Source organism: Coregonus clupeaformis, unplaced genomic scaffold (assembly GCF_020615455.1).
Source record: "Coregonus clupeaformis isolate EN_2021a unplaced genomic scaffold, ASM2061545v1 scaf0737, whole genome shotgun sequence".
In the NCBI taxonomy this organism is placed as follows: Eukaryota; Metazoa; Chordata; class Actinopteri; order Salmoniformes; family Salmonidae; genus Coregonus; species Coregonus clupeaformis.
In genome coordinates this window covers 136,870-155,409 of record NW_025534192.1, presented here as the reverse complement: position 1 = coordinate 155,409, position 18,540 = coordinate 136,870, and the positions used below count along the sequence as shown (strand labels likewise).

General features: G+C 45.2%; 2 protein-coding genes across 8 annotated transcripts in view; one reads left to right on the top strand and one right to left on the bottom strand.

Moving 5' to 3' along the window:
• LOC121542918 (folliculin) overlaps positions 1-1,905 on the bottom strand; it is a 34,840-nt gene extending 32,935 nt beyond the window's left edge. The window contains exon 1 of one of the 2 annotated variants that reach the window (XM_041852546.2): positions 1,822-1,905. The gene's annotated coding sequence lies outside the window, so the exon portion shown is untranslated. Of the gene's footprint in view, positions 1-1,565; positions 1,790-1,821 lie in introns of those variants that run through there. The other variant, XM_041852545.2, reaches the window with a different exon arrangement.
• Positions 1,852-16,871, top strand: LOC121542916 (leukocyte receptor cluster member 9-like). Of its 6 annotated transcripts, none has more exons than XM_041852542.2 (6): positions 1,852-1,939; positions 2,561-2,713; positions 13,783-13,864; positions 14,624-14,757; positions 14,869-15,198; positions 15,677-16,871. In XM_041852542.2, exons 2-6 carry the CDS (start codon positions 2,572-2,574, stop codon positions 16,690-16,692), a joined length of 1,704 nt encoding a protein of 567 aa, XP_041708476.2. In that variant the 5' UTR covers positions 1,852-1,939; positions 2,561-2,571; the 3' UTR covers positions 16,693-16,871. The 6 variants fall into 6 exon arrangements, with proteins under 6 accessions (XP_041708476.2, XP_041708478.2, XP_041708474.2 ...); XM_041852544.2 differs by lacking the exon at positions 1,852-1,939 and adding an exon at positions 2,105-2,204 and having other exon boundaries at positions 15,683-16,871; XM_041852540.2 differs by lacking the exon at positions 1,852-1,939 and adding an exon at positions 2,105-2,204.
• Positions 16,872-18,540: the final 1,669 nt, after the last annotated feature.

Here is an 18,540-nt window from a genome sequence, read left to right as displayed (position 1 = left end):
GCGTGCCGTCTTTAGCCAACTCTCTTGCTATCTCTCTCAGAATGACCTTCTTGATCCAAACCAGTCAGGTTTCAGGACTGGTTATTCAACTGAGACTGCTCTTCTCTGTGTCACGGAGGCTCTCCGCACTGCTAAAGCTAACTCTCTCTCCTCTGCTCTTGTCCTTCTAGACCTGTCTGCTGCCTTTGATACTGTGAACCATCAGATCCTCCTCTCCACCCTCTCCGAGCTGGGCATCTCCCGGCGCGGCTCACTCCTGGATTGCGTCCTACCTGACCGGTCGCTCCTACCAAGTGGCGTGGCGAGAAGCTGTCTCCGCACCACATGCTCTCACCACTGGTGTCCCCCAGGGCTCAGTTCTAGGCCCTCTCCTTTTCTCCCTATACACCAAGTCACTTGGCTCTGTCATATCCTCACATGGCCTCTCCTATCATTGCTACGCTGACGATACACAACTAATCTTCTCCTTTCCCCCTTCTGATAACCAGGTGGCAAATCGCATCTCTGCATGTCTGGCAGACATATCAGTTTGGATGACGGAGCACCACCTCAAGCTGAACCCTGGCAAGACGGAGCTGCTCTTCCTCCCGGGGAAGGACTGCCCGTTCCATGATCTCGCCATCACGGTTGACAACTCCGTTGTGTCCTCCTCCCAGAGTGCGAAGAGCCTTGGCGTGACCCTGGACAACACCCTGTCGTTCTCCGCTAACATCAAGGCGGTGACCCGATCCTGCAGGTTCATGCTCTACAACATTCGGAGAGTACGACCCTGCCTTACACAGGAAGCGGCACAGGTCCTAATCCAGGCACTTGTCATCTCCCGTCTGGATTACTGCAACTCGCTGTTGGCTGGGCTCCCTGCCTGTGCCATTAAACCCCTACAACTCATCCAGAATGCCGCAGCCCGTCCTGGTGTTCAACCTTCCCAAGTTCTCTCACGTCACCCCCCCTCCTCCGCACACTCCACTGGCTTCCAGTTGAAGCTCGCATCCGTTACAAGACCATGGTGCTTGCCTATGGAGCAGTGAGGGGAACGGCACCTCCGTACCTTCAGGCTCTGATCAGTCCCTACACCCAAACGAGGGCATTGCGTTCATCCACCTCTGGCCTGCTGGCTCCCCTTCCTCTGCGGAAGCATAGTTCCCGCTCAGCCCAGTCAAAACTGTTCGCTGCTCTGGCACCCCAATGGTGGAACAAGCTCCCTCACGACGCCAGGACAGCGGAGTCACTCACCACATTCCGGAGACATTTGAAACCCCACCTCTTTAAGGAATACCTGGGATAGGATAAAGTAATCCTTCTACCCCCCAAAAAAAAAATGTGTGAAGTGGTTATCCCACTGGCTATAGGGTGAATGCACCAATTTGTAAGTTGCTCTGGATAAGAGCGTCTGCTAAATGACGTAAATGTAAATGTAAATGATTGTCTTTAGATTCACAGTGTAAACATTGATGATTGATTACACAGAAAGGTAATACAATTTCATTGCTGGTGAAAGTTTCCTACTTGCAATTTTAAAGGCTACAACCTTTCTAAATGGACACCTATAAGTCAAGCACACGTACCTTGATTAAAGCAGCGTGAACAATCAATGCAACAAATTACAGGCGATCAGATTGCATGAAAACATCACATAAAGACATTGCTGACAAGCTAACCCCTAGCACGGTACCGCCAAATATCTCGAAAATAGATCATGATCACTTTTCTTAAAAGCATGGAAAATAAGTCGCCAATGCACACGCAAGTTCTAATTTCTAATTCATTCACAAAAGTTGTCTTGTTGCTGTATTAGACTTTGTTTATACTTTTTCCACTGACCTTTCTTCGTACGCACGCTCTCTTGGTTGGTGGTAGTCGTCATGTGATGAGGGGAGTCACGAGCTTTGGATCCAGGAGGACCGCACAGATGACGCATTGTTTTGGTATAGTCTCTTCGGTAAGAAATTATAACAAACTATCGTCAATTTATAAACGGCCTAGTATAGAAAATGTTATAGTATCAATTGTTTTGAGGATTTGAATGATTGAATAAACGAAGAGAAGAAAGCATGTTGTCATCGCTGAGGTATAGGGTTCTCATAGACCTCATTTCCCATAAGCCCCCTCAGTACAAACATAGCAAAGGTCAAAGTGCATATTTACCGTAGCTTCAGACAGAATCTGTGACGTATCTGTTTATAAGTCAGAGGGTGTTCATTCAGGTAACTAATAACAATAATGTATCATAATGCATATATTATACAGTACTACATTCTCGTTATATTAATGTTCAACGTTTGGGTGGCATTGTAACTTATAACTTGTTATCTTGACTCTTGGGTGTGTTGTAGCGACGTACTTCCTCATTAGAGCAGGCTACCTCTCTCCATTCTCCTTAGCTTAGGTAGCAAGCTACTAGCTATTTTAGCACAACTTACTTCTAAATATCTAGCTACTGTATTTCCAAAATCAATATTTGCTAAAGTGATTGATGTATTAACTGGTTGCGCTTGTAATGTTATGTTAACAGGCAGAAACAGAGTTACAACTTTTGTATAATAACCTTTTACACCCACAGGTTGATTGACTATGGCGTCAGAGGAGACAGGTCTGCCTTTGGACTCAGCTGAGAACCTGGAGGACAGGAGAGCACAGGAGCATAGATCTACAGAGGGGCCAAAGACAGAGGTCCCAGCCAGTCCCAGCCAAGATGGACCTCAGGTGACAGCAGGTAATGTTTTGTCATTCAGTTGGTTTCAGTGTGCACTGCTGGTACATTTACATTTTAGTCATTTAGCAGACACTCTTATCCAGAGCGACTTACAGTTATGTACTCGTATGAGATGTAGGCCTAACTAGAACATATATATGCTTCTTTAGAGGCAGAGCAGAAATGACAGCGAAAGAGAATGTTAATGTTTTGATAATTACACAACACTGAAGTTTTTCTAGGTATGATCAAATTATGAAGGACCTTTTTTAATATCGAGGTACCTAGGAAGTTGGGTGTTCACCAATGGAGGCTGGTGGGAGGAGCTATAGGAGGACGGGCTCATTGTAATGGCTTGAATGGAATTATTGGAACGGAGTCAAACATGTGGTTTTCATATGTGCGATGTGTTTGATATCGTTCCATTTATTCCATTCCAGCCATTACAATGAGCCTGTCCTCCTATATCTCCTCCCACCAGCCTCCACTGGTGTTCACCCCATCCTCATCATCCCTAAAGGAAGTCTGGGTTTGTGTAAGTAACGATAATATGTTCCACAGAAATTCCACACTGTGAGTATATCTTAGGTGCATTCATCAGACAGTGTGATCTCTCTGAGAGCTACTTTTATTATTACGTGTTATTACTTCTCTATTTTCTTTCTCTGCGTTGTTGGGAAGGGCCCCTATGTAAGCATTTCACTGTTAGTCTACACCGGTTGTTTACGAAACATGTGACTAATAACACTTGTTACTCCCCCACTCTCTCAGAAAGCTCCTGATGGAAGTTGCTCTTAGGCACAGATTTAGGATCAGCTCACTCTTGCTAACTTCTAAGGAAAACAGAACTAACCTAGGTCAGTGTCTAGGGGTGAGTTCATCCTACTCCTACTTTTGGGAAAGGAAGAAACCAACCAAACTGTCTGTGTACCCCCTCTTGTGTCATTAGGTTGCGAGCCAAGTCAGTCCAGTCCAAATGTTGTCAGTGCCAAGAACAGATGGAATTACACTTGCAATGTTTTATGCACTATCATACTTCTTATGGGAAACCCCTCCTGTAAGGACAAATTACGTGCCTGACACACCAGTAATACTGTAGATGTGTGTCAGATACTGTGTAACATTCATGTTGGGAAATCAGTGAAACCTAATACGTTGGGAGAGATTTATGAATTGAAAGGCGATAATGAACGTGTCAAACTCATTCCACAGAGGGCCGAGTGTCTGCAGGTTTTCACTTGTTGATTAATTAAGGTCACTGATTAGTAAGGAACTCCCCCTCACCTGGTTGTCTAGGTATTAATTGAAAGGAAAACCAAAAACCAGCAGACACTAGGCCCTGAATGGAATGAGTTTGACACCCCTGACATGAGTCCTGGTTGTCCTAATCAGAAGTTGCACAATAGCAGTCTCATTAAATCCTCAACTATGACATCATTCAAGGTGTGGTGGTATGTGATTTAGATTAGATCACTCCCATCAGTTTTCTGAATATAATTGTATTAAGAATTTTCATTGGTAGTTACATACAGTGGGGAGAACAAGTATTTGATACACTGCCGATTTTGCAGGTTTTCCTACTTACAAACCATGTCGAGTTATCATAGGTACACTTCAACTGTGAGAGACGGAATCTAAAACAAAAATCCAGAAAATCACATTGTATGATTTTTAAGTAATTAATTTGCATTTTATTGCATGACATAAGTATTTGATCACCTACCAACTACTAAGAATTCCGGCTCTCACAGACCTGTTCGTTTTTATTTAAGAAGCCCTCCTGTTCTCCACTCATTACCTGTATTAACTGCACCTGTTTGAACTCGTTACCTGTATAAAAGACACCTGTCCACACACTCAATGAAACAGACTCCAACCTCTCCACAATGGCCAAGACCAGAGAGCTGTGTAAGGACATCAGGGATACAATTGAAGACCTGCACAAGGCTGGGATGGGCTACAGGACAATAGGCAAGCAGCTTGGTGAGAAGGCAACAACTGTTGGCGCAATTATTAGAAAATGGAAGAAGTTCAAGATGACGGTCAATCACCCTCGGTCTGGGGCTCCATGCAAGATCTCACCTCGTGGGGCATCAATGATCATGAGGAAAGTGAGGGATCAGCCCAGAACTACACGGCAGGACCTGGTCAATGACCTGAAGAGAGCTGGGACCACAGTCTCAAAGAAAACCATTAGTAACACACTACGCCGTCATGGATTAAAATCCTGCAGCGCAGGCAAGGTCCCCCTGCTCAAGCCAGCGCATGTCCAGGCCCGTCTGAAGTTTGCCAATGACCATCTGGATGATCCAGAGGAGGAATGGGAGAAGGTCATGTGGTCTGATGAGACAAAAATAGAGCTTTTTGGTCTAAACTCCACTCGCCGTGTTTGGAGGAAGAAGAAGGATGAGTACAACCCCAAGAACACTATCCCAACCGTGAAGCATGGAGGTGGAAACATCATTCTTTGGGGATGCTTTTCTGCAAAGGGGACAGGACGACTGCACCGTATTGAGGGGAGGATGGATGGGGCCATGTATCGCGAGATCTTGGCTAACAACCTCCTTCCCTCAGTAAGAGCATTGAAGATGGGTCGTGGCTGGGTCTTCCAGCATGACAACGACCCGAAACACACAGCCAGGGCAACTAAGGAGTGGCTCCGTAAGAAGCATCTCAAGGTCCTGGAGTGGCCTATCCAGTCTCCAGACCTGAACCTAATAGAACATCTTTGGAGGGAGCTGAAAGTCCGTATTGCCCAGCGACAGCCCCGAAACTTGAAGGATCTGGAGAAGGTCTGTATGGAGGAGTGGGCCAAAATCCCTGCTGCAGTGTGTGCAAACCTGGTCAAGACCTACAGGAAACGTATGATCTCTGTAATTGCAAACAAAGGTTTCTGTACCAAATATTAAGTTCTGCTTTTCTGATGTATCAAATACTTATGTCATGCAATAAAATGCAAATTAATTACTTAAAAATCATACAATGTGATTTTCTGGATTTTTGTTTTAGATTCCGTCTCTCACAGTTGAAGTGTACCTATGATAAAAAATTACAGACCTCTACATGCTTTGTAAGTAGGAAAACCTGCAAAATCGGCAGTGTATCAAATACTTGTTCTCCCCACTGTAGTTTTATTGGGGCTATGATTTGAAATGATTCCCCTCACATAGGGAAGAGTAGGAAGCCACTGAAGGTGTTGAGGTTATCTGAATCATCATACAGCCCCATGCCTGAGGGGAGACTCATGTAGACCACATCCCCCTCCTTCAGCTCTAGAGTCACTGCATTTACCACAAATCTACGATTTCCACCAGGATTGTGTGCATAATTAAACATGATTCTCTTGTCATTCTTGTACATGTAAACGCCAATGTCTCCTGGGCTAGGGGCATCACTGGCTGTGAATCTGATGTAGTAGACTCCTCTCACTGGTGCTGTGAATATACCTGCATCAGAGGAAAAACCGAAACAGGAAGAGTTCAACCCTTTCCATCAGCACTCAGTAACGTTAGCTGGCCCAGAGTGTACTCTCATGTCCATATATGTAGGTAGGTACAGTGAGGGAAAAAAGTATTTGATCCCCTGCTGATTTTGTACGTTTGCCCACTGACAAAGAAATGATCAGTCTATAATTTTAATGGTATGTTTATTTGAACAGTGAGAGACAGAATAACAACAGAAAAATCCAGAAAAACACATGTTATAAATTGATTTGCATTTTAATGAGGGAAATAAGTATTTGACCCCCTCTAAATCAGAAAGATTTCTGGCTCCCAGGTGTCTTTTATACAGGTAACGAGCTGAGATTAGGAGCACACTCTTAAAGGGAGTGCTCCTAATCTCAGTTTGTTACCTGTATAAAAGACACCTGTCCACAGAAGCAATCAATCAATCAGATTCCAAACTCTCCACCATGGCCAAGACCAAAGAGCTCTCCAAGGATGTCAGGGACAAGATTGTAGACCTACACAAGGCTGGAATGGGCTACAAGACCATCGCCAAGCAGCTTGGTGAGAAGGTGACAACAGTTGGTGCGATTATTTGCAAATGGAAGAAACACAAAATAACTGTCAATCTCCCTCAGCCTGGGGCTCCATGCAAGATCTCACCTCGTGGAGTTGCAATGATCATGAGAACGGTGAGGAATCAGCCCAGAACTACACGGGAGGCTCTTGTCAATGATCTCAAGGCAGCCGGGACCATAGTCACCAAGAAAACAATTGCTAACACACTACGCCGTGAAGGACTGAAATCCTGCAGCGCCCGCAAGGTCCCCCTGCTTAAGAAAGTACATATACAGGCCCATATGAAGTTTGCCAATGAACATCTGAATGATTCAGAGGAGAACTGGGTGAAAGTGTTGTGGTCAGATGAGACCAAAATCGAGCTCTTTGGCATCAACTCAACTCGCCGTGTATGGAGGAGGAGGAATTGCTGCCTATGACCCCAAGAACACCATCCCCACGTCAAACATGGAGGTGGAAACATTATGCTTTGGGGGTGTTTTTCTGCTAAGGGGACAGGACAACTTCACCGCATCAAAGGGACGATGGACGGTGCCATGTACCGTCAAATCTTGGGTGAGAACCTCCTTCCCTCAGCCTGAGCATTGAAAATGGGTCATGGATGGGTATTCCAGCATGACATTGACCCAAAACACATGGCCAAGGCAACAAAGGAGTGGCTCAAGAAGAAGCACATTAAGGTCCTGGAGTGGCCTAGCCAGTCTCCAGACCTTAATCCCATAGAAAATCTGTGGAGGGAGCTGAAGGTTCGAGTTGCCAAACGTCAGCCTCAAAACCTTAATGACTTGGAGAAGATCTGCAAAGAGGAGTGGGACAAAATCCTGGTGTGTGCAAACCTGGTGGCCAACTACAAGAAACATCTGACCTCTGTGATTGCCAACAAGGGTTTTGCCACCAAGTACTAAGTCATGTTTTGCAGAGGGGTCAAATACTTATTTCCCTCATTAAAATGCAAATCAATTTATAACATTTTTGACATGTGTTTTTCTGGATTTTGTTGTTGTTATTCTGTCTCTCACTGTTCAAATAAACCTACCATTAAAATTATAGACTGATCATGTCTTTGTCAGTGGGCAAACGTACAAAATCAGCAGGGGATCAAATACTTTTTTCCCCCACTGTAGGTGTAGCCATTACCTGTAAGTGAGTTGTAGGCCTTTCCGATTTGTTGGGGAAGACTTTGCTGTAGACCAGTGGGACGTCAGCATTGAAGGGTCCTATCCTCCCAGAGTCAATCAAAGCAGTGTAAAACGCCACTTTTGGTCTGTTTGTGAGTACAGTTTCATGATTTCATGTACACTACCAGTCAAAGGTTTTAGAACACCTACTCATTCAAGGGTTTTTCTTAATTTTTACTATTTTCTACATTGTAGAATAATATTGAAGACATCATAACTATGAAATAACACATATGGAATCATGAAGTAACCCAAAAAGTGTTAAACAAATCAAAATATATTTTATATTTGAGATTCTTCAAAGTAGCTACCCTTTGCCTTGATGACAGCTTTGCACACTCTTGGCATTCTGTCAACCAGCTTCACCTGGAATGCTTTTCCAAAAGTCTTGAAGTTCCACCATATGCTGAGCACGTGTTGGCTGCTTTTCCTTCACTGTGCGGTCCGACTCATCCCAAACCATCTCAGTTTGGTTGAGGTCGGGGGATTGTGGAGGTGTAGTGGAAATTCAAATCAATAATGAGGAGAGACAAGGTCAATCACCAATCAGGATATGACTTTATTCAAAACGAGGCTGGTCGACCCAACACTCTTGACTGTTGGGCTGAGAGCCCTGACACAAAGAATACAAATATATTTTATAGCAAAGATACACTCTCTTAGTCTACATGACAAATAACAGATGAATGGAATGGGTCACAAGGTGAGACTTGATATATGAGAAAGGAGTATCCCCCAGCCAGATAGGATTTGCCATGAAGACTGTTCTTATTGTACAGAAACCAGAGTTTGGCCCCCAAAACAAGGTTCCTCTCATCATTATCCATACCTGAGCCATCTCTCCCTTGTACCTCATTATACACAAACACCAATTGGGTCCAGTGGCGGCTCCTGAAAAAATTCTCAGGGGGGGCAATTTTTCTGATGATTTAGGTGACCTACACACATTTTAAAAAAGATATGTCCAGCAACAACATGAAGACAGGGGCAGCATATAAGTCAATACCAGAAGCATTTATTGACTGATCTCAAAAGTGTTGGCTTACCAGGGTTGGTGGAGCCCTCAGTTTCATCTTTGCCTCGCAAAGCTAACTCAAACACTCCGCAAAACTTCACACACTGGATTAGCCGGCTGAGGATGTGGCGGTTCTTGCTAATGTCGTAGTAAATATATTTGTTATAGTGAATATGGAATATGATATGTTGAGTAAAATGTTGTGCTAAGATCTATTTAGGTCAGGAGCTGGTTATAAGTTCTGTTCCTATCCAATAACAATGGACAAAAGGGTCCTATCTTGTCAGCCTTGTCAGTTTCAGTTCTCCAGTAAACTTGTGATTATCAACACTAACCTCATCGTTGTGGCGGCGGACAGCTAGCCTGTATCCCTCATCCAGTTGAGTGGGAATGTTCACTCTCCCCAAAGCAGACAATCTCAAACAGCTATCCATGTGGGTCTTTGACAGCTCATGTTTCTTAATCTTTCCTGAAAGATGGTGCATGTCCGTTACACACCAGTCGCTGTCCAAGCGGTGCTGTCTGCCGTGCCGCCTTCAGGGTGAAAGAGTAAGCAGGGGGGTAGCAGAAGACTGCATTAGCTACATCGCAGCCTGCTAGCCAGGTTTTTCGTTCGTACCAATTTTTGGAAAATCCTCGGGTGTAGGACTTCCCCCCTTTAGTAGAAACCTGTTGAATTATTAAATTTGGTCTGGGAGGTCCTAATTGTTTCGTTGCCAATTTATCTTCATTTGTTCGCCGACAAAAAGGAACTTCTTTCAAAGACACAATCGAGTTGCACTGAAGCCTAGCCATTTTGACAGTAATAGTGAATTGATTGACGCTGCTACCCGCTCTTTTCTTAGTTACGTTCATGGTTATGTTACGTATGACGAGCGCGTAAGTGCAAGCCCTCAGAAACCCATAGAGATTGTATTGAAAGCTCTGATATTTGAAAAAAATAGATTTTACATGGGAGTCTATGACAGACTTCTGGGCGATTTTCAACCTGACTGAAATCGCCCCAAAAGGGGGGGGGGCCATTTGAAGCACGACTTTAGCCTGATTGGACATTTAGTGGCACTGTGGCAGATCAGACGTCTAGATTACAACACTGATAACTACTGTTGCCGTGATATAATTGATTAGAAAAAAAATCCCTTCCTTTTCCCGTTTGGCAGTGCGTCGCCCATATCGCCCTATTGAACACACCGCCCCTGATTGGGTCTATAAACTGCAGGCTCAGTCAGACTGGAGACACCTTCCTCACATGAATGGAATGTGGCTTGTTAGGTTGATCACCTAAGGCATCGTACATCTACTGTCAGTGTTAACACAGACACATGAGCGTTCTAAGAACCCTATTCTATTGCAGAAAACAACCATTTGATGCAATAACAGTATTAGAACATAATCTTGTAATTTTGCTCTCACAGAGGCCAGGTCATCTGATGCAGCACTCCATCACTCTCCTTCTTGGTAAAATAGCCCTTACACAGCCTGGAGGTGTGTTGGATCATTGTCCTGTTGAAAAACAAATGATAGTCCCACTAAGACCAAACCAGATGGGATGGCGTATCGAATGCTGTGGTAGCCATGCTGTTTAAGTGTGCCTTGAATTCTAAATAAATCACAGACAGTGTCACCACCAAAGCACCCCCACACCATCACACCTCCTCCTCCATGCTTTACGGTGGGAAATACACATGCGGAGATCATCTGTTCACGCACACAGTGTCTCACAAAGACATGGCGGTTGGAACCAAAAATCTCAAATGGTCTAATGTCCATTGCTCATGTTTCTTGGCCCAAGCAAGTCTCTTCTTCTTATTGGTGTCCTTTAGTAGTGGTTTCTTTGCAGCAATTCGACCATGAAGGCCTGATTCACACAGTCCCCTCTGAACAGTTGATGTTGAGATTTGTCTGTGACTTTAACTCTGTGAAGCATTTATTTGGGCTGCAATTTCTGAGTCTGGTAACTCTAATGAACTTATCCTCTGCAGCAGAGGAAACTCTGGGCCTTATTTTCCTGTGGCAGTCCTCATGAGAGCCAGTTTCATCATAGTGCTTGATGGTTTTTGCGACTGCACTTGAAGAAACTTTCAAAGTTCTTGACATTTTCCGGATTGACTGACATTTTTACATTTACATTTTAGTCGTTTAGCAGACGCTCTTATCCAGAGCGACTTACAGTTAGTGAATACATATATATATATCTTTTTTTATACTGGCCCCCCGTGGGAAACGAACCCACAACCCTGGCGTTGCAAACGCCATGCTCTATCAACTGAGCTACATCCCTGCCGGCCATTCCCTCCCCTACCCTGGACGACGCTGGGCCAATTGTGCGCTGCCCATGAGTCTCCCGGTCGCGGCCAGCTGCGACAGAGCCTGGATTCGAACCAGGATCTCTTAGACCACTGCGCCACTCAGGCGTGTAACCTTCATGTCTTAAAGTAATGATGGATTGTCGTTTCTCTTTTCTTATTTGAGCTGTTCTTGCCATAATATGGACTTGGTCTTTTACCAAATCTTCTGTATACCCCCCTACCTTGTCACAACACAACTGATTGGCTCAAACGCATTAAGAAGGAAAGAAATTCCACAAATTAACTTTTAAGAAGGCGCACCTGTTAATTGAAATGGATTCCAGGTGACTACCTCATGAAGCTGGTTGAGAGAATACCAAGAGTGCGCAAATCTGTCATCAAGGCAAAGGGTGGCTATTTGAAGAATCTCAAATATAAAATATATTTTGATTTGTTTAACACTTTTTTGGTTACTACATGATTCCATATGTGTTATTTCATAGTTTTGATGTCTTCACTATTATTCTACAATGTAGAATTTTTTTTTAAATAAAGAAAATCCTTTGAATGAGTAGGTGTTCTAAAACTTTTGACCCGTAGTGTATGTTATTTCCCATTATATGATATAGTATACGCAGTAATCCTACACCTGTGAAGAAAATGTCAGTGCGGCACATTAACTACATTTGTGTGTTTTCTAACCTGCATTCTCCTTCTTCAGCTCCTCCACCTCTCTCACTGGCACTCAGTCTGGCCTCCTGTGCTAGAGAGACATTTCAGAGCAAATATTAACTCTTCAATGATCTACTGGGGGAAATAAATAATCCTACCGACTGTAAACAAATGATTCATCTGTCATCATTAAGCTCTTTCAATACTGTACCTGTGTTCTGTTGTGGCAAATTCGTCCTTATATTGATCAAAGAACCAAAGTATTTCCGTAGTTTTTGTAGAATTAAGATAGACTTTATTACAATGGACAAAGCCGAGTGGTCTGCAGAGCATCTCCTTTTCCACTTCCCAGCTCTCAGTTTATATAGTCATTTTACATACATTTTAGCTTAACCCCTCCCTCTTTGGTTCCACCACCACTGTCTCCAGTTTTCACCTCTTGACCGCTCTGCCCACTTCCTTAGTTTTTGATAGTGGCGAAATCTGACTTCTCCTCTATGTATCCAGTTTGGAAACAATGGTGGTGCGACCAATTAAGGCTTGTCATGCAAAATCATGTTCAGTTTGAACTCTGTTCAACCCCGGCTCACCCTGGCTTGACCTGGAGATTGATTGTGGACATGGCAGGTCCACAATCAATCTCTCAAACATACCCAAGCCCACCCCGTCATGCTGTAATTAATCAAGAAGATGGCCAAGGAGAGACAAAGGGTTTAGCCTGAACTCTGTTCAACCCTGGCTTGTTCCAGGGATATGCCTAAGGAGAGCCACAGGGTCACAGTCTGATTTCAGTCACTGATAAGATAAGACAACTGTAGAATTTGACCCGATGACAGGTCAGATGCCCATTTTACACACACACAAACCTAGTGAGAGGAATTAATTAAGGTCTTGCCTAGCAACAGCGATGTACCAATCTAAAAAATCCATATCAATGTAAAAATCCACATCAGTTCTCGCTCTCACTGGCTGTCACTGGCCTGCATGGCTGACAGTTCTGCTGCTTGGCCTGGAATTTGAGAGAACAAAAACGGAGAACATATTTTGAGAGCTGTAGGTCCTTAAACTGTTAGAATGATAAAGAAATCATTTTTCTGTATTCAGTCACGTTACCTACATTTTCTATTTTCAGCTCTTTAATCTTGATTTCAGAGACTGCAATAACATACAGAACAATATTAAGTAACAGAATGCTGTTTTGTTCGTTGTCTGTTCGATTTAAATATTAGCAAATATTTTTTTTTACCTGCATTGGCTCCCTCCAGTTCCTCCACCTTGTTCTTGTGGAAGTGCAGTTCAGTCTAAGTGACACTCCACTCTCTGGTTCACCACCTCTTTCTGCAGCTCGTCCACCTGGCTGTCACTGGCCCCCATGTTCCTCAGCTCCACTCTCTGTTCCACCACCATGTCTCTCAGCTCCTTCAGTTCAGTAAAGACTGTCAGGTTGGCTGGTCTGGCAGGTTGCGTGTCTGGGGGTAATTTCTGGGTAATCATGACCCTGTTGAGTGATGTCATTCTCTCTGACCCCTCATCTCTCTCCCTGACCCCATGTCCCAGACAGACAGAACAGCAACACCAGCAGAGCTACAGCACCCCTCATTATGAATGTCTCTTCAGAACTAATGTAGTCTACTGGGCTCAGTCCCCGTCTTTATATACACACTAGTCTTGGTGGACCAATACATGGGAATTTAACATTTGTTCTCAATGGAAAATCTAAAACTAGGTAAATCCAAGGACACTGTGATAACACTGGGAAGGACAAACTACCATCCACATATTATATAAGGCCTCAAGAGAATATGAATCAGTATATTTCAGCTCATTATTTGTATTGTTTTGTAACTGACTTTGGATGAAACAGTCTGCAAAATAACTGTCCCCCCCCCCCTCTCTCTCTCTGATGTACTAGGCCAGGAGGAGGGAGCAGGTGTCTGTCAGTTCTTCTTGTTGGGAAAGTGTCGTTTTGGAAACAGGTGTCGTCGATCTCACAGGTCTGTAGCTAACACGCTCACCACCGACCTGTAACAACATAATGTTATATACCAGGAATTATGACAGGGCAATGGCTAAGTAACATTGCATTTCGACTTTTGATGGTGCCATGATGACATTGTTACTGTGATGTCTAAACATTTCTTTAACATTCATGTAATGGTAAAAAAAACATGAATTAAATTGTCTGATGTATAATGTTTGTGCAGCCCTAGAACAGCTGAAAATGCCCAGGGGTTAGGGGCTAATATTTTACTCAATATTCAGTATATTTCAGACTTCTAACCACTTGAACAACAAAATAAGACAGAAATCTTCAAAGCATATAGCTGCCAGCCCTAAACAGATGGCCCTCAGAATCTGAGTCCTCCCTCTCATCACTAAGCCTTCTGCCTGGTGACAGTGGAATCTTCAGAAGAAGATGTTGTTTTCCCTCCTGTGAGAATCAGCATCTGTGGTGTTGGCTGATGCCCTCACAGCAGACAGAGCCTCTGAACCAAGTGGTAATCAATCATGTAGCACAATAGAAATAGGATAGATAGGTAGTTAATTCCATAGCATGGGTAAGTGAAGAGGTAGAATAGTAAAGAATAGCAGAGTTAAATGAATGCATCTGTTTAGACATCTAGATAAACCTCTTAAAATACATCCATCTAAGGGGTCACTGTCCTATCAGTATGAGGTAGACCTAACAGGTTAGCTCTTACATTGACCAGAGTGATGAATAAAATCCCTCTTTCTCCTTCCCTCTTTCTCAGCACTCCAACATTAGACGACCCAGAGGCTGTTATAGACCAGGAAAACAGGAAGGAGGATGGAGAAAAGGAGGGAAAACTCAAGAAGAAAGCAAAAGGCAGTAAAACAAACCAGCCAAAAGACACAGAGGGAAAAGGTACAATATCCCTCCATTAAATATAACTGAACATATGAGAACCCACTAAAATATCTGTTTACTGCAAACTAAGTATAACTAGCTGACAAACGTGTTTCTCTCTCCCCTCAGAATCAACCAAGAAGCCCCGCATGCGCACAGCCGATGACGTCATCTCGCGGATCCTGTGGGACCCGTCGGTGGAGGCGGCAGACTTCGTGGTGGGGTACGTGGACCGCTTCCTTGGGGTGCTGGAGCGCCCCTTCTCTGAGTTCAACTGGGATGCCGACCCCTGCGACTGTGACTACTCCTCTGAGCTAGCCCTGCCCAGACACAGGATCCAGTACTTCACCCATAGAGGGCGTAGAGTCTGGGACCGCAACAACAGAACTGACACGGTGTTTGGATCCACTGGACAGCGTCTGGCGCCCCCCTTTGGGCAGGAGGAGGAGCAAGAGCAGGGTAAGAGAGGGCGAGGGAGGTGGTAGAGAGGGAGGGAGGGAGGGAGGGTGGAAGGGAGAGAGGGTGAGGGAAGGGAGAGAGGGTGAGGGAAGGGAGAGAGGGTGAGGGAGGGAAGGGAGAGAGGGTGAGGGAGGGAAGGGAGAGAGGGTGAGGGAGGGAAGGGAGAGAGGGTGAGGGAGGGGAGGGAGTGAGGGAAGGAGGGGAGAGAGGGGGGGAGAGGGCGAGGGAGGGAAGGTGGAAGGTAAGGAGAGAGGGTGAGGGAGTGAGGGGAAGGAAGGTGAGAGGGAGAGGAAGGAATGTAGCGAGGGAGGAAGGTAGGGAGAGAGAGAGGAAGGTAGGAAGGGAGAGAGAGAGGGCGAGGGATTTACACAGCTCTAGAACCTGGATTAACATACTGTTCTATTTCACTTTGTTAGTCTATAACATGTTTTTGTCATAATGTTTGGTTACCCTTCAAAATCTGCTTGTTTATTGGCAGGAACAGGGACACAAGATGTTGAACAACAAGACTTAAGAGAAGAACAAGATGGCGTCATCACTACAGAGGAGGGAGAAGAGCGTGAAGAGTACCTGATAAAACAGGATGTTGAAAACGGACACTTGGAGGAAAGAAATCAGAGCAAGACAAGTGTTCAGATGCCTGAGGTGATCAGACCAGGCACAGGAAGTACTCCACTGAACCAACAGGAAGTAGGAAGAGAATCAGAACCCTCGGAAGAGGAGGTTAGGAAGGATTCCGTTTTAGTCGTCATAGCAGACCAGATCTCTCTATCCCAGAGAGAAAGAGAGAGCAGGGGGGAGGAAGGTGAGGAGGAAAAATGGAAAGATTACTGGGATGCAGAGAAAGGCCCAGACCTAGCCCAGTGTCCGTCTGTGCCTCTGGAGCAGAGAACAGAGAAGGGTGGAGGCCGGCCTTCCAAACGTAAGCCCACCCACTTCATCACCTTCCGGGCCAACACTCCCTCCATCCTCTCCTCCTTCCAGCGCCTTCAGGAGGAGCTCACCTCCCTCCTCCCCTTATCTGCCCCTCACTGGTTGCCCCCCTCCTCCCTCCATGTCACCCTCTGTCTCCTGGTCCTCCCCGGCCCAGCCGAGGTCACCGCCGCTGGGGAGATGCTCCAACGCTTCGCTTACCTGGACCGCAACCCCCCCGTGGCCGTCTCTTTCCCCCTGAAACTGAAGCACTTTGGTGGGAAGGTTCTCTACCTGAGCCCCCAGCCTCAGCCTCACCTCCAGCAGCTGAACGCTGGCCTACAGGAGGCCTTCAGAGAGCAGGGCTGGCTGCACAGGGACTCCTTCACACCACGCTACCACCTCACCCTGGCCAAGGTGAAGGACAGGGAGGGAGCGAGGGTGTTTGAGGGGGTGGGGGAGCTGAAGGTGGGTAAGGGGGTGAATTTTGGGCGACTGCCTATAAATAGGCTGCACCTGTGTAGCATGGGGATGACTGGGGATGGGTTTTATGAGACACTGTGTTTGGTCAATCTCCGGTAAAATGGAGGTGTGTGTTTGTTTAGGTAGGGAGGTGCTCTTTTACAGAGCTACATTTGCACAGAAGAACCCACATTTCCACACCTCACAGTCTCCATGGTTTCACATTTAAAGGTGCAATATGCAGAAATCGCTCCACCATTTCCTGGTTGCTAAAATTCAAATAGTTTGCCTAATTTCAGTTTATGTGACAAAACAAGTAATCATTGCTTGTTTTGTGTAGAGAATCATTGTACCATCTAAACCGCTGTGAGATATATTTTCAATAACCAAAAATATTGTTTGAAGCTGGTGTACAAAACCGAAAGTAAAAGGCAACATTGAAACTTAAGAACGGGAAGCATAGAAATAGCACACATAGAACAGATCTACCGCTTCTTAGACTTGCTTTCAATGACCATGACAGATCTATAACTAATATTTCTATGTGAATTTGTTTGGGTCTGCCTAAAAGTTGCATATTGCAGCTTCATTGATTAAAAATGAAATCCCAATGTTCCTGAAGTGCCACTATCTGCTATGGACCATGATGAAGCAGCAGTAATTGTAATTACTAATTTACTGTACCATTTCTATAGCTTTCACAGGGAGGGACACCCACGTTACATTTAATTTTGCATACTTTAATACTGATGTAGTAATGACATTTATTTAATATAATAATGACTGAAATATTATCTTTCCATCAGGGGAACTGGATCTCAACCAATCAATTCTTACTTTGCAGCTGCAGATATGATTTTATAATTGTAATAATGTAATATTAATATTTTAATATAATCCACTGATCGGTGCAACATTGATAATGTAAAATATCTGCTTTTGCAAAGAATTATGACTTTTGGATTGCCAAGGACATTAAATATTGAACTGGTTATTTTTGTGAATGTCTGAGTGGTGATATTTCTGTGTAACAGCAGAGGGATGGAGGGAGGATGGAGAGAGAGGGATGGGGAGAGGAGAGGGAGAGAGAGAGAGGGGGGGATGGAGAGAGAGGGGGGGTAGAGAGAGAGGGATGGGGAGAGGGAGAGAGAGAGGGGGGATGGAGAGAGATGGAGAGAGCGAGGGGGGATGGAGAGAGGATAGAGAGAGAGGGATGGGGAGAGGGAGAGAGGGATGGGGAGAGGGAGAGAGGGATGGGGAGAGGGAGAGAGAGAGAGGGGGGATGGAGAGAGGAGAGGGGGGATGGAGAGAGGAGAGGGGGGATGGAGAGAGGAGAGGGAGGGATGGAGAGAGGAGAGGGAGGGATGGAGAGAGGAGAGGGGGGATGGAGAGAGGAGAGGGAGGGATGGAGAGAGGAGAGGGAGGGATGAGAAAGGAGAGAGAGGAGGGATGGAGAGAGGAGAGGGGGGATGGAGAGAGGAGAGGGGGGATGGAGAGAGGATAGAGAGAGGGGGATGGAGAGAGGAGAGGGAGGGATGAGAAAGGAGAGAGAGAGGGGGGATGGAGAGAGGAGAGGGGGGATGGAGAGAGGATAGAGAGGAGAGAGGATGGGCTGCTACAGTATAGTGCTGGGTCTGAATGAGAGCCAATGAGGCACGGTTAACTCTCTCTGAGTAACTCTTGCATACATAATACCATTTTCTGTCTCTCTCCCCCCTTTTCCTCCTAGATGCACGCACACTATACATATGAGTCAGTGAGTGTGTTCTCTCTCTCACTCACTCCCGTACGCTCCCTTGCTCGCATTATCTCTCTGACTCCCTTCCCCCACTCCCTTTCAGTGACACAGAAAAACTAACCCCACCCCTCCCTCTCGCTCTCTCGCTCTCCCCCATCCTCAAATGGCACACAAACACGCTGGTCTCTCACTCTCCCACTCTCACTTTGTTTTTATTGTTTATTTGTAAT

Bases quoted from the DNA above. Each gene is read 5' to 3' on its own strand.
- LOC121542916 (XM_041852542.2), top strand. From the start codon at position 2,572: ATGGCGTCAGAGGAGACAGGTCTGCCTTTGGACTCAGCTGAGAACCTG. The intron at 2,714-13,782 runs GTAATGTTTTGT...CTGATGTACTAG, and splicing joins TGGACCTCAGGTGACAGCAG to GCCAGGAGGAGGGAGCAGGT. The intron at 13,865-14,623 runs GTCTGTAGCTAA...CCTCTTTCTCAG, and splicing joins AGGTGTCGTCGATCTCACAG to CACTCCAACATTAGACGACC.